The sequence below is a fragment of the Nelusetta ayraudi genome, unplaced genomic scaffold, assembly GCF_046127955.1.
Source record: "Nelusetta ayraudi isolate G7.1 ecotype Tasmania unplaced genomic scaffold, CSIRO-AGI_Nayr_v1 ptg000053l, whole genome shotgun sequence".
NCBI classification, from domain to species: Eukaryota; Metazoa; Chordata; class Actinopteri; order Tetraodontiformes; family Monacanthidae; genus Nelusetta; species Nelusetta ayraudi.
Genome location: NW_027466103.1, coordinates 5,532,501 through 5,547,635, shown reverse-complemented (window position 1 = coordinate 5,547,635; position 15,135 = coordinate 5,532,501). Strand labels below are relative to the sequence as shown.

At 45.4% G+C, this 15,135-nt stretch overlaps 1 protein-coding gene across 1 annotated transcript in view; it reads right to left on the bottom strand.

The window, feature by feature from the left end:
• Positions 1-6,194: 6,194 nt before the first annotated feature.
• slco3a1a (solute carrier organic anion transporter family member 3A1a) overlaps positions 6,195-15,135 on the bottom strand; it is a 36,090-nt gene continuing 27,149 nt past the window's right edge. Inside the window, exons 3-10 of the mRNA XM_076037947.1 lie at positions 13,480-13,569; positions 12,819-13,091; positions 12,347-12,511; positions 12,058-12,256; positions 10,210-10,378; positions 8,949-9,121; positions 8,797-8,861; positions 6,195-7,916 (exon numbers count right to left, since the gene is read on the bottom strand). Coding sequence (XP_075894062.1) covers positions 7,564-7,916; positions 8,797-8,861; positions 8,949-9,121; positions 10,210-10,378; positions 12,058-12,256; positions 12,347-12,511; positions 12,819-13,091; positions 13,480-13,569 — 1,487 coding nt within the window. The 3' untranslated portion in view covers positions 6,195-7,563. The remainder of the gene's footprint in view (positions 7,917-8,796; positions 8,862-8,948; positions 9,122-10,209; positions 10,379-12,057; positions 12,257-12,346; positions 12,512-12,818; positions 13,092-13,479; positions 13,570-15,135) is intronic.

The window sequence follows — 15,135 nt, the reverse complement described above, 5'->3', positions numbered from 1 at the left end:
CTCCTCCTTCCTCCGCCGGATGATGCTGATGCTGATGCTGATGCTGATGCTGGTGGTGGTGGTCGTGGTGGTGATTGCCTGTGCGCGTCTGTGTCCCGTCGGAGCGATCCTGCTGCCTCCCGCCGCCTCCGCCGTTCCCTCCGTTCCCCCCCCTACAGTCAAACTTTGAACGCGTGCACCCACGGAGCAGCAGGACGTGGAGTTCCAGCGGCCTTAAAGGCGCAGCAGCAGCAACACTCACTCACTCACATACATGCTCTTCAGCCTGCAGCTTCTTCAGCGCTTCTCCTTTCATCTCATCCTCCTCCTCTTCTTCCATCCCAACCTCCTGCTCCTCCACCTGCAGCTCCAGCTCCTCCTGCTCCTCCACCTGCAGCTTCTTCAGCTTCTCCTTTCATCTCATCCTCCTCCTCTTCTTCCATCCCAACCTCCAGCTCCTCCACCTGCAGCTCCAGCTCCTCCTGCTCCTCCACCTGCAGCTTCAGCTCCTCCTGCTCCTCCACATGCAGCTCCATCTCCTCCTGCTCCTCCAGCTCCTCCACCTGCAGCTCCAGCTCTCCCTGCTCCTCCACCTGGAGCTCCTGCTCCTCCACCTGCAGCTCCAGCTCCTCCTGCTCCTCCACCTGCAGCTCCATCTCCTCCTGCTCCTCCAGCTCCTCCACCTGCAGCTCCAGCTCTCCCTGCTCCTCCACCTGGAGCTCCAGCTCCTCCACCTGCAGCTCCAGCTCCAGCTGCGGTTGAACAAAATCACCTTATTTTATCATGCCTTCATGCCTACGAGCCACAATGAGAAATAAAATAAGAAAGTTTGTAATTAACAATTATATTATTGAATCCAAACAAGACTATTCCAATTGCAAGACATTGGATAATCCATGCATCTATGAGACTATTGTAATTAGAACTCATGAACTCATTTTTGCTGGAAAAAAGTTTCCGCTCGAGAAAAAGGAGATTCATCAAGAATGTATTGTGCATGTATTCTTCATGAGCTGCTAATCAGCCCTGTTAAAGTCATCTCACTATTGTGACATCACCTCCCTCTGTTCGCTTAGGTCTCATCCTCCCCGTCGCTTACAACTCGACGGCTCATCTGTCCGCCACAATTCTCATTTCACAAAATTTTAGGGGACAAATTCACATCAGATAATCGCTGTTACGCCTCAGTTCAAAGGAAAGAATGTGAGGGGAAGAGAGCGTCGCTCTCAGATCATTTCCTGAATCGTGTCACACGCACTTTATCTCGAATCGCGAGCTACAACATATAGTAGTGATGGAGACGCCGACTGGGAGCTGATGCGGTTTGCCAGATGCAGCAGAGGAACCCAATGAGCAGACTCGGGACTTTAACACGTAAACCCAATAAAAAGTTCATTTTTAAGTCAACAACATTTCAGAAAGATACACTCCTTTTGATACAAGACCATCTTCAGTGGGACAAACACTCCAGCAGGTCGTGAAGGCCAGACAGTGGGGCTGAGGTGGTTGTGCTGATGAGCTGCTGGTGACCAGGTGGGCTGGATTGTTAATGCAGAGCAGGTGGTGGAGCTCAGACTGGCAGCTACCAGGAAACAAACACAAATCACCCAGGGTCACATGCCAACAACAAATCTTTGCACTCGCAATTGTACTTTTTAGGGTTAGAATTTTAGAAATATCGCTTTTATTTCGCTAAAAACTGTAATGGAATCACAGCTTGTGAGGTGTCTTCCTCTATTCATATATCTGGGCTCTATCTTTGAAGTGCCCATTGGTTGCGAGACCTCCCTCAGGTGGACCGTTGCCTGGACTTCTTTTGGAGTAAACTCCCTCCTATATAATCAAGTTTCAACCAAGGATTCCTTCATCATCTGAACATCACTGCTGCCTGGCAAACCCCTCCCAGCCCCTGCTGCTACCGCACGTCATTCCTGCCCGCAGCTGTCAAGCTGTACAACTGCACACAATTAAATGCGTCCTCTTAAGATATAAATATCTTGTTTTTCTCTTTTTACCCTACAAATATCTTTTTTTTTATTTTGTATGGCCTTATTTCTTTTGAATTAACAAACCCTAGACCTTTCATTTCCTCGCAAGGCTGCTTGATTCTCTGCAAATCTTTACTTTCTACATTCTAGACCTCCTCAACTTCTACTTACTATGTTTGTCCCTGCAAGAAGCAGCCGAATCAGGCTGCTACAGTGCTGGAGGACCTTTTTTTTATATTATTTTTTTTTCATTGTTCATGTTTATGGAGCAGGTCAATATTTGGGAGAGAGGCGGCGAGAGTAAAATGAGTCAGCGTTGTTTTTTTCATTTTGAGGAAGGAAGAAAGCAAAAAAGAAATAACTTGCTCCTTTTGTGTGTTTCCTTTGGTACAAAGTGGCAGGATTGCTGATGCTGGTGGAAAACAACAACGACGACGACAACAGAAAAGTGCCGGCCCTGAATGTGAGTGCGGCCGCTGCTGCCGTCAGCGCTGCGCTGCCTTTGATTGTGTTTTTTCTCGCGCTCCTGAACGCTTCCGTTCACCCTGATTGCTCTCTTGCCGCTCGCCGCTTTCAACGATTGCCGCCGCCGCCTCATCAGCAAATAGACGTTACTGGCTGCCGACTGACTTCCCACGGAGCCACGGCTTTGGCAATCTGCTGCTTAATTAGCCTGAGAGAAGTCATAGAGGAAGCGTGTGTTCAAATTTTAATTATCCTTAAGTTGCGGATGCATGTGCACAGAGGCCCCTTTTTCAATTAGCGGAGCTGCATTAGCAATAGAAGCTGTTAGTGGGATTAACACACCAAAGGTGAGGTTTTTGTCCACAAAACAATTAAAATATAAAAAAAACAAGAAGTCTCTGCTGCTCATTTCTCATAAAATATAAACTTCCTCAAATACCCTTTGTGTTCCCTACAAAATACATCCATCCAGCCATCCATCCATTTCTGTTGACAGCCTTCCACAGACTGCTGGCTATCTCCCTGCAAAAAAACTGATGCTTTGCTGGACTTTCCATATGATTGTAAAGGACAAGTGACCTTTGTGACATCACAAAAGGTGCTTTAGCTCTTTAACCTTTCTCAATTCTGATCCTCATGAGTTTGACAGACAAGCGGCGCATATTGTCACCGTCTTAAAATAGGCAATTCAAATTTACCAAAAACCGAAGAGAAAAAAGCAGAACTGAAAATAGAGAATCAACCAATACACTCCATGGTTACTGTCATGACCTGTTCAACTGAGGACGTAGGTGATCCTAATGTTAGAACATACTGATAAATTGACATGTTGACAATTTACCTTTGGGCACCATTTTACACCATTTGCACTAGTGCAACTCTGAAACAGATACAAAAAAAATCAGTAAAGAGCATCAGTAAAGAGCATCACCGCTCTTCATCAAGTAAAGCGCATCACTGCCAAGAGGGACGTCTGCTATTACCCGGGGAACACCATCACGACACATCACCGTCACTGACTGACTGACTGACTGACTGACTGACTGTCTTGGGAGCATGCGACAGGCCGCTGATTACATTTTTAGGGTTTCATATTGTATGGGTGTGGAGAATATTTACACTTTGCATGCTGTAAAGGTTTACATACCTGCAGTGGCTGCTCTGTATTTATTACACACACAGTGCATTCCTCAACAACATGAGTCAGATGCAGATGAAAGTGCTGCACTGAGAATTTATGATCTGGTGTTTTTTCTTCCCCTCCTCCTCTCATTCTTTGGCATTACGTCACCTCCCCCAGACCAGTTTGCACTGGTTTATACAAGTTTAGTCCAATAAATTTTCCATGTGGGGCCTGCGGACACTTTAGGGGTCTCCTTGGGAGTGTCGAACCGTCTGAAACATCCCTCATCTACCTCGACAACCTCCAGCAGGGAGTATTTTCAAAGTAAACCATGACTTTATTTTCAGTTGAAAACCGGGAGGCAAATGTTGCACAGCTGAAGGAGGAGCAGACAAAGAAGGCCAGACGGCTACTACAAGCCCATCTGCTGCTGAAGAAATTAGCTCTGATGCAGCAGCAGCAGTGTTTTTTTTTTTAATCACAAGGGGGGGGGGCATTTTCACATTACAATAATAAGAGACAGCAACACTGTGGTGTTTTAGCTTTACTGCTGACTAGGGATGCACTGATACCGATACCAGTATCAGGTATCGGTACCGATACTGGGGTTGAGTACTCTACTCGTACTCGTAAAATACGAGCCAACACCACGAACGACACCGATACCAGTTGCATATGTATGTATATGACAATTCTGTTAACTCTGAGTTTGCAGTGAAACTTGTGATAGTCACCCTGTTGTCGAAATACATGCTGATGAATCTTGTTCAAATAACAGAACATCTGTGGAAATGTCTTAAGATTCTCTAATGTGTAATGACCTTATTAGGTAAAGCAAATACTTGTAGTCATCTGTAAAAGTGGTATCGGTGAATCCCTGCTGACTCTCATGAGCGAGTGTTTCTATCTTCTTCTTCAGCGATGCAGAACATTATTGCAAAAGACCCAGCGCTTCTTCACGTGTTTTCTGTCAGTTGACTAGCACAGGCTTAGGTGAGATCGAGAAATGATGAAACACTTAACTTAACTTGTGAAAAAAGGGCCCAAGTACGTAACTGCAAATCTTAGCTTTGGGTTCAACAAAATTGCAACAGTTTCAGAGGGACAAAATCCTCCGAATGTGGCCGCTTTGTTCCAGCCTGTGATGAGCCCGAGTCTCTGAAGTGGAACAGAACACAGCCGTGACTGTTGCTCTCTAACAAGGACTTTGCAGTGTATCACACTCACAGTTGTGTCTGGTGTGTATCTGATGTGACAAGCACCAGCGGGGGAGCCAAGACTGTGTGTGTGCTAATATTGGACTTCAGAACCACCTGGTGGGTCCGTGGGAACAGGGAGTGTCACCATTACCACCGCGATTTAAACAGACGGTACAATGTCTATTAATATTGGTATTATCATTTCTGCTGCGATGCCTTTCCCTGCAAAGCCTGATCTGAAGTCAGAGGGGTAACCTGAGGTTGTCTGTGTGTGTGTGTGTGCTCCATCAGCAGTGTCTGCCACACTTGTGTGGTACAATAGCACACACACACTTTTACTGAAGTACAGAATGTGAATACTTTTGTCGTTTGCCGGTTCTGCTTCCTCCAACTCAGAATTGCGCTGTGCAAGTACGGTACAAGTTAGGAAAAAAATGCAACAAGACCATTCACACTGAAGTCGCACTGTAAAAAATATCTGATATTGGACCACATATGCAAGTGGTCTCAGTCTGATTTGACAAAACAAAAACGCATCTGATTTGTACTGTTCAGCTCTGATTTGTACTGTGGAGCTCGCAGGTTTTCAGCTCCCTGTGAGCTGCTGAGCTGCTCAACCGGCTGCTGAACGGCCCCGATGGCAAAGCGGTGGATGGATTAACCTGCCAGACTGCGGGGGAGCGGTGCACTCCGTCAACCCCCTCACTCAGCCTCGCCATCGCCGTCGCCATGGCCGGCCACGCCGCTCGCTGACAGCCGTATTTTCTCAGGGTGACACATCGGCGAGATTTACCTGGGAATATTCACGAGTTAATCATTGCATTTCCGAGCGTTGCCATTTCCTCAGCGGCCTCCTCCGGAGCGGTGACTGACTGCCGAAACCCGCGGGCCCCTAAATCTGCTGAGTGAATGAAAATGTGCCGCCGTGATTCAGTCATTTCTCAGCTCCGTACCTCAATGTCTCGCAGAGTGAGCGCTAAGCGCGCCGCCCAGAATATAAAATCAGCCGCGGCTGAGGAACTCACTTGTTCTTAATGTGGCACTTAAGTTAAACAGGCATGGGCAAACTACAGCCCGTTAAGCTTTTTAATCAGGCCCGGCCAAACTTAAGATATTACATTAATGGTAAGATAGTAATAAATTAGCTGTATTTCATCCATTTTTCAGTGTTTTAAATCAAGAAAGAGCTAAATCCTGCGGATCTTCAAAGACATACTTTGTTGTAACTTTGCTTTCGTTCGTTTTCAATTGACATTGAAACACAAAAAGTTTTCTGAAAGTGTAACGCAATGGTTTCGGTGTTGTGTCCAAACTTCAGTGTGATTTGTGTGCCGCAAGGACCAGACTAGGACAATCCAACAAGGCCGAACACAATATGTCAACACGGGGGTGGGGGGGTAGCATAAAAAAAAAATCAAAAAGCATGACAGAACACAATGATTTACATCTATTTTCTGAAAAATAATTTATTTCCAGAGTAAAATAAATGATATTTTGCCATCCAAAAAGTGTAAGAAAAGAGACAAAGTCAGAGCTGTAGCTGCAGACACACGAGCTGCAAAATAAAGTTTCTCAAACGTGTCCAGGAAGAAAAGTGTCAGTTTTCATTGTAGAAAGTCTCCTCAAGCGGTTCTGAAACATTGCGTCCAGATTTGACAGGTTCAAAGACACAGACATTGCTTTTTGGACTAGAACACGCAACTGCTAACAGGCGACGAACTGAACTGTGCCAAACCTTCTTGTGGCATCGGACTCACTGACACATCTCAGATAAGATGGCGTCACTTATATTCTTGCCATCCAATACAATCTAACAACACGCTCTGAGCCTAGCGACACAAATATATTAAACTCCAATAGGTCTTTGAATCTCCACGAAACACAAGAAACATTACTCTTGATTTCTTCTTTTCTCCGCCGCTAACGCTCTCACAAAAAATAGAATCGACATTCTTGCGCGAATAATCCCTTATCATTAAGACATGTTAGGCTGAATTAACTCTGCGGATGCAAAGACAGACACGCAAAACAAAAGAAACAGAGCGAAAAGCTAGAACGGACAAAAAAAAACAAAACAACCCAGCAACGGGACACGTTCGCGATTCCGGACGTGCCGATGAATTGCACGATTTGTGTGGTCGGCGTCTCGACGGCAATAAAATCAGACGGAAATCAAGATGCTTCCGTCTGATAACGGAGGAAGTCAGACTTGAGAAACGAGACGCAGCAGGGACGACGACCTCTGACCTCTGCCGCGATTTACTAGCAGTCCGACAACAGTTGGCAACTATGAATAACTTAAAAAATCCCATTGAAAACCGCTTTTTCAGCTTTTTCAGCTTTTTCCGCTTTCAATGCGAAATCTCATCTTTTTCAGCCTTTCTCCCCCCGGTGGACAGAGCACACAGTGCGCCGGCCGAGAGGGAAAACTGTCACCAAACGTTGTTTTCGGCTGAAGACGACGACGGGCCTATAAATAAATATTATGGCAACTCTAGTTGTGATAATCAACTAAGACAGAGCCCCGAACAGCACTTTGGTCGACGAAGGACGACATCTCGGCCATATGTAAACGACTAAGTTTGACCGTGGCAAAGAAAAAATACAAAAAAAGCTGAGCCGAGTGTTTCCCATGTGACTTGGACGGGCCGTTAATTAATTAGATCGCCGCCACTGTTGTCAAAAATCAGAAAACTTCTCATTCCGTCCTCTCCAGAAAAAAGGGCGAAATCCTAAACGACAAGAAGAAGGTCCTCGGTCCTCCTCTTCTTCTTCTGCCCCACCACCGTCCCACCCCAGAGGAACTCGATTATAAAACGGACTCCATGTTCTCGCAGAACTCGTGGTCCTCCAGGTTGTATATGAACTTTGTCCTGTCCACCAGCTTGGGCCCCTCAGTCAGGGACGGGTAGAACTCGGCGGCCGACATGTGGCCCTCGTGGCTCTTGATGTACTTCTTGTAGTTCCTGCGCAGGCAGTACCAGGTGGTGGTGTAGAGCAGGAAGGCCACGCCCTTCAGGGCGATGGCCAGGCTGACGTACAGGTAGCGGTATTTCGTGTTGTCGTACAGCACGCAGGCGCCCTGTTCGCCGCAGTCGGTGCTCCAGAAGAGGCAGGAGGAGTCGATGCCTGCGCCGAAGACCAGTGGTGGCGGGATGAAGCCTGTTGCACAGGACGCAGCGCCGGCGCGTTAGAATAAGGCTTCTCACATCACATCACTTTTTGTTCTCATCGTTTGCATCCCGATTCAAAGTTAGGTGAGTCATATTTGGAGAGTTTGGAGAAGAAACGGCCACATCAAAGTGGTTAGTTTTAGATTGCAGCGTCTTGGCTTGCCAGTGAACTACAGGCAACTGTAGTTCACTGGCAAGTGATTGACAACCTGGATACCTTGTTTATTTAAATATGTATATACATATATACATATGTATATATATATATGTACATATATATGTACATATACTATATACATACATATATACATATATATATATAAATATACGTATATATATATATATATACATATATACATATACATACACATATATACATATACATACATACACATATATACATACATATACATACATACACATATATACATACATATACATACATATACATATACATATATATATATATATATATATATACATATATATATATATATATATATATATATATATATATATATATATATATATATATATGTATATGTATATGTATATAAATACATATATACACATGATGTCACAAACAGCACTCTGGTTGTCTATGTTTTTGCATGTTATCAATTCTGTAAGGCTGTTTATCCGTGAGAATCTGGAATTACACACACAGATACCGGAAAGCAGCTGTAATGCATTTATGACTTTAACTAACCCGTAATTTTCCATTCCCATTAGTCTCTAATCAGGTCTTTCCCGCATAAAATACCTTGATCTCACAGGATATTGACATTGACATGACAATGATATTTTCAAATCATTCATTTTGCTTTGCCTCCCGTTTCAACAAGGTACAATTTGGTCGAAACTCTTACCAAGAAGTCGCAGCAAAAGAAACAAAACTCCGAGTGCGTACGACTTCAGCTCTGGGCTCACAGTCCTGAGGGGAAAAACAAAACATGGAATAATAGATTAGTCCTGCTGTTGCACTTCAGGTGCACACACATGCACGCACGTCCAGGAGTACCTGATGAGGATGATGACTGAGGGCGTCTGCGCCATGGCTCCGATCAGGCTGCAGGCGCAGATGACGCACAGGAAGATGAAGAAAACCTCCTGGCAGCCCTGCATGGGACACTTCCCCGGCACGGCCGTGGCCAACTTACTGTCGGACGACACGCACGAGCACCCGCTCAGGTTCTGTGAGAGAGAGAGAGGGAGGGAGAGAGAGAGAGAGAGGGAGAGAGAGAGAGAGAGATAGAGAGAGCGAGAGAGAGAATACGTTGTTACTGTGCTTAAGTGGATTTCCAGGTATCTGTACTTCGCGTGAGTATTTTTTTTCCCCTGATGACTTTTTACTTTTACTCCCTACGTTTGCACACAAGTATCTGTACTTTCTACTTCTAATCTTGGAAAAGACCTGCTGCTTACTTGTGTTTAAAATGGTTTAAAAGATACAAACTGTATCTTTTAAACCAGTGGTACTCAACCCGCAGCCCATGGGCCGCATGCGGCCCGTGCCACACGTCTGTGCGGCCTGTCAAGATCATACCAACAAAAATCAGATTTGTTATTTTTTGAGCAGACGCATCATTTCTCAGCGTGATTAAATCATTTCTAACCGTTCTCCTCAAGGGGGCGATCATGCGTATGCAGTGTTTGACCGACGAGCAAGCGGTGCTTTAACCTGCACATATTTTTTACACAATACTTTTACTGAAGTCCAGAGTGTGAATACTTTTACCACCTCTGCCATTCAGTGGGAGGAATTCCTCCCACTCCCAGCGTGTGATGTGAATATCGAAGGCACAATCTGCGGCCGGCCGCTCGACGCTGTATGGACCAGCGGAGGCTTCGAGTGATTTCAGACGACGGGGCGATGAAACGCCGACACGCTCTGCCTTTGAACTCCAGTATCAAGGTTGGCCAACATTTGAATAAGTTCAAAGAGAAGGTGTTGCGTCATCTGCGACTCCACCGCCAATCGCAGAGGAAGTCTCAGCTACACCCCAACCCCGCACCCAATATTGGAATACACAATAATTGGCAAAAATTTACACATATTTTTAAGTTTAATATGAGACAAGAAGATCTTAAAGACATTTTAGTGACCACGAGTGACAATAATAACACGAGACCCCGTTAAAATTTTGCTTTGAGGCTTCTCAGGGGTTCTCTTGGGTTAATCAAGGGGGCCGAAGGGGGGGGGGGGCGACCCTCCCTATATTTTGCACACCACCCTCCTCCCCGCCGCCTCCTGCCTGTCTCAGGACAGATTGGGGCTTTACCTGAATGGTGCCCGACGGCGTCTGAATGCTGCCCCTGTGGTTGCAGCCGGCGAAGCAGGACGACAGGTAGGTGACGCCGTTGGAGCCGCACACGGGGCTGATGGAGGAGGTGAAGCAGTTGCACTGACTGATGCACTGGGCCTCTGGAGCCAGGCCTCCACCCAGGGTCCTGCACACACAGACGGGGAGACGGAGAGCTTGAGTGTCGAGCGGCACATCCAGCAGCAGCAGCAGCAGCAGGGTGCCGGGAAATAAATAAATAAATAAAAAAAAATCGAATGAGCGCTCTCGGGCCTTTATCAAAGGGATCCCACTGATCTATGGTCCAATTTCAACATTGCCATGGAAACTGCAGCAGTGCTGCTAGACCTTGTCCTAGAGCAGGCGACACTTGGGGTTATTGAATCAGAACGCCAGAAGGCCTGTGTGTGATTCTGCACAGACGGGAAACAGCTGCAATTAAATGTTCTCTGCTGTCCCTTCTCAGTCTGTGGTTTTTTGCCCTCAGTGGATGTGAAGTGAACGCGTAGAAGAGTGCAAAACAAAACAGAGGTATGGGTGCATCTCAATAATGTTGAATATCGTGACACAGTTCGAAGTTTTCTGCCTGTCGAAAGTTAAATTGTTCTTTTACATAGAATGATTACAAAGAGTGAAATATTTTAAGATTTTGTTTTCTTGTAATTTTGATCATGATGGCTTACGGATAAGGAAAAACAATAAAAATAAAACTCAGTGTCTCCGAAAATCTGAACATCGATAAAACCCATCAAAAAAGGATGTTTTCAGAAAAAGGATGTTCATTTCTATGGACTCAATACTTGATTGGGCCTTCTTTTGCAGCAAAGCTGGTCTGAGTGAGCAGTGAATCTGGACCCTGTCCAACAGCGAGACGCCTCTGAACGCCTTTAAATGTGGCTGCACACTTTGATTCTCACTCAGTGTGCACAGTGCTGAAGGAGAACATTTTCTGCAATTTCCTGCACGTAAAGTCGATTACGCATGCAAAGAAAAATGTGTTTTTTTTTTTTTTTATCTCCAACCCTTGACTAATTTGTGCCTTTGCCCATTTAAAGCGGGAAGTTGCTGAAAGAATCTCTTGCTTTGACGACGGGAGGGCTTGTTGAGGCCACGGTGCCGTTGAGAGGCTTGAGGTTTTTTCCAGGTGACATTTTGCATTTCTCATTTTGATTTTCTACCCTTCTTCAAGGACCTCTTCATGTTTTTTCTTTTTAATTCTTGTTTTACAGTTTTCACTACTACTTGAGTTTCACTTTGTTTTTGTTTTGTATTCATTTAAAAATGAACATTGGTGCTTTTTTTTCTCCACGTGCTGAGCCTTTCCACCTTGAGATGCGCAAACAAGAGGTTTTTGGAATTTGTCACTCTTTTTATTTAGTTTATTGAGTGCACTCAGTTTAGTGAAAAATCTGTATTGCTGTGAAAGGTCTCAATTCAATTCAATTCAATTCAATTCAATTATACTTTATTGATCCCTTGAGAGATTCTGGCTCTCCAGACACAAGCACAACACAATTAAAAAGGTGTGAAGTATAAAGTCTAGTCAGTTATAAAAGAGTATAAAAATAGAATACTAAAAATGAAAAATGTATTTTAAAAAAATACAATAAAAGGTAGTAATCTAACCTCCCATAAATCTTTGGAATTAGTTTCTATCGGCTAGAGAGGCTGCAAAATAAATTATTCTATAGACTATTAGACTTTCTGAAAAAGTTGTAAGTGTGTAGTTTGTTTAGTGTTTACTTCTTAATCTAGTTTTTTTTTTTTTATCTAGCCTCAGCTCTCAATGGGTGAACAATTAAAGTGTCTTTTTGGCCTCGTTCCCACCTGTTATTGTACGGGATGGTGACCCCCGCCACGGGGCCCGTGTCGCAGCCCAGGAACAGGAAGGAGACGTAGCACGCGGTGGAGATCAGGTTGACCAGCATGGCCATGCGGATGGCTCCCAGCGCCGACAGGTTGAGCTTCTTCACCAGCAGGCCACCCATGAAGATCCCCAGACACGCACACGGAATGGCAGTCATACCTGCGGAAGAACACAGAGCTCCGGTCAAAAGGACAAAAAAATAAAAACTGTTGTTTTGTCACGCCGCTGTGTGTGTGTGTGAGGGCCGACCTAGCAGCTGGTTGGCTGAGGTGGTGGTGAGGTTGAACTGTTGCTCGAGGTACTTGGCCAGGAAGGCTGCGAAGCCGGCCACGACGGCGATCTCCATGCAGGCGGCCAGGATGATGCAGGTGAACACCGGGTTGGACAGGAGGTGCTTGGTCACCTTGGGGATCACTGCAACACAAAGGGAGGCGTAAATACATGAGAGAAGTTTGGATGCACCTTCTCATGCTGTTTTTTCTTTATCTTTATTGTACATTGTAGATACATACTCAAGACATCAAATATATGAGCAATACATATGAAATTATGTAGCAAAGGAAAAGGAAAGACATTAAAATATAACACTGAAATAAACACCAACTGTATGTAAAGCGCTGTGCTGCAAACTTCAACAATTTTATTTTATTCATATTTAAAAAAAAAAAAACATGAAAAAGCAAACTGCTCAGACTGAGTGACGGCGTGGCTCCGGTCTCACCTCTGAGCTGCTGACAGCAGGTGGCGCTGTTGACCGGCTCGCTGGAGCGCAGCGCTCCGTTGCTGACGCTGGGAGTCTCGTGCTCGGAGCTGAGCGAGGGGGGCAGCATGGCGTGCTCGCTGTCGGGCCCCTCCTCCCGCTCCTTGGTGGGTAGACTCTGAGGGAAGCCGAACATGAGGATGGCCGAGCAGAAGAGCAGCGCTCCGCACAGCAGGAAGCCGGCCCACCAGGCGCCGATCCAGCGCGGGTCTTCGGGCGTGATGGTCAGCTTGCCTGGAGACGGCGGAGCGTGGAGGGGAGGGGAGGAGAGAGGAGAGGAGAAGAGGAGGAATGAGTTGATGAGGCAGCAGGAACAGAAACAGGGGGAAGAAAGACACAGAGGTGGTGGTGCTACTGATGGTGCTGATGGTGCTGCTGGTGATACTGGTGCGACTAGTGCTACATCTGGAGGTGCTACTGGTGGTGGTGGTGATGGTGCCACTGGTCTTACTGGTGGTGGTGCTACTGGTGCTACTAATGCTACGCTACTGGTGGTGGTGCTACTGATGCTACTAGTCCTACTGGTGGTGGTGGTGGTGGTGCTACTGGTGCTACTAATGCTACTGGTGGTGGTGCTACTGATGCTGCTAGTGCTACTGGTGGTGGTGGTGGTGGTGCTTACTGGTGTCGATGTCCACATAGAACTTTGTGCAGACGGAGCCCAGGATGAAGCCGCAGGCTGGACCGAACACCAGCGTGGAGAAGAGGATTCCTGCAAAGAATCACATTGTGATTGAGACAAGAGAGACAGTTTCTCCATGTAGTGCATCAAACCAACTCGCCAGCCAGAAGCATCACGTCAGCGACACCAAGTGAATATTTACATTAAGAACAAAGTACAAATGAAAGCACGCCTTCTAAGGAGTATTTCACACAAGTCACATCTTTTACATTATTATTATTTGGGCAGATAAAAAAAAACAAAAAAAACATTTGAATCCTCACATTTAAAGGCCCGGCGAGTGAGATTTAGCAGCACCCAGTGGTGAGAAAACTAGAGAACGCCTCTTTAGTTGGCACGTTTGGCACCAGGAGCGCGACAAGACTGTCGCTGCTCCCAGACAAACACAAACAGACAAACAGAAAAATGTCATCAGACCAGTTGGCTTGGACGGCCTGCCCTGCAGGAAGAAACAGCCGACTTCTGTGTCACCTGGCAAACCTTGTTTCCCCCTGACATCATGTCTTTTATAATACTGTGAAACACAACAAAATACAAACCAAATAAATAATAAACCAGCAATGCGTGCTGGTAAACTTTGTTTGCCTCCTTCCAAGTGGTTGTGTTAATATAAATGCTTTTGGTAACACTTTATAAAGTACACACTATTAAACACTATTAAACGCATCGTTTATAAATCATGTTTCTGACATGAATACTCATTATTATGTAGTTCATAAGCACAGTTGTAAATGTTTTACTATTCATTAATAAGCTCATCTATTCAGTGACTGTGTTAGTAATAAAATGTATTGGAAAATGAATGTGTGAGTTTTTATATAACATCTACTGTTTTTTTTTAAGTACATATTAATGAGTATTCATGTCAGAAATTTGATTTATAAATGATTCTTTCAGTATTTACTAATAACTTAACTAACGCTTAATAGTATGTACTTATTATAAAGTGTCACCATGCTTTCTTTTTTTTAGATTAATGAATGGGCCTTTTTATCAAGGCCTTTTTCACAGGTGACGAATGAGGGTTGAGATTACGTGCAGATAGCTGCAGTGAATCCACACACACACACACACACACACACACACACACACACACACACACACACACACACACACACACACACACACACACACACACACACACACACACACACACACCTAAAACCAGGAACCACTCTGCTGACAACAGACAGCAGGATAAACTTGCTCTGTGAAGTGGAAGCCTGCCAGTGCAGACCGGCGGACGATAAGACCAAATCAAATTTTGGGAAGAGAGAGACAGAGGCGGGTCAGTGATCCTGCAGTGCAACAAAATGCCGCTGTATCTGAAGCCCATCTGGCTGGCGGGCGAACGGAAGGGGATGAGCACATTCAAGTCCCCGCCGCTGCCGGCAAGCTGGCATAAAATAAGCATCAAGACAAGATAAGGATTGCATGTGCGCCGCTGCTCTCTGCTTCCTCCTCCGGCCCCAGCAGCAGCGCCACACACGCACGACGCGGCTCCACCAGGGCCGGAGTAGCAGCCACTTTCCTGAACAATATCTCTCCATCCAATCACTGCTCTAAGTGAGGGAAACTCAAACCCCTTTTATATGT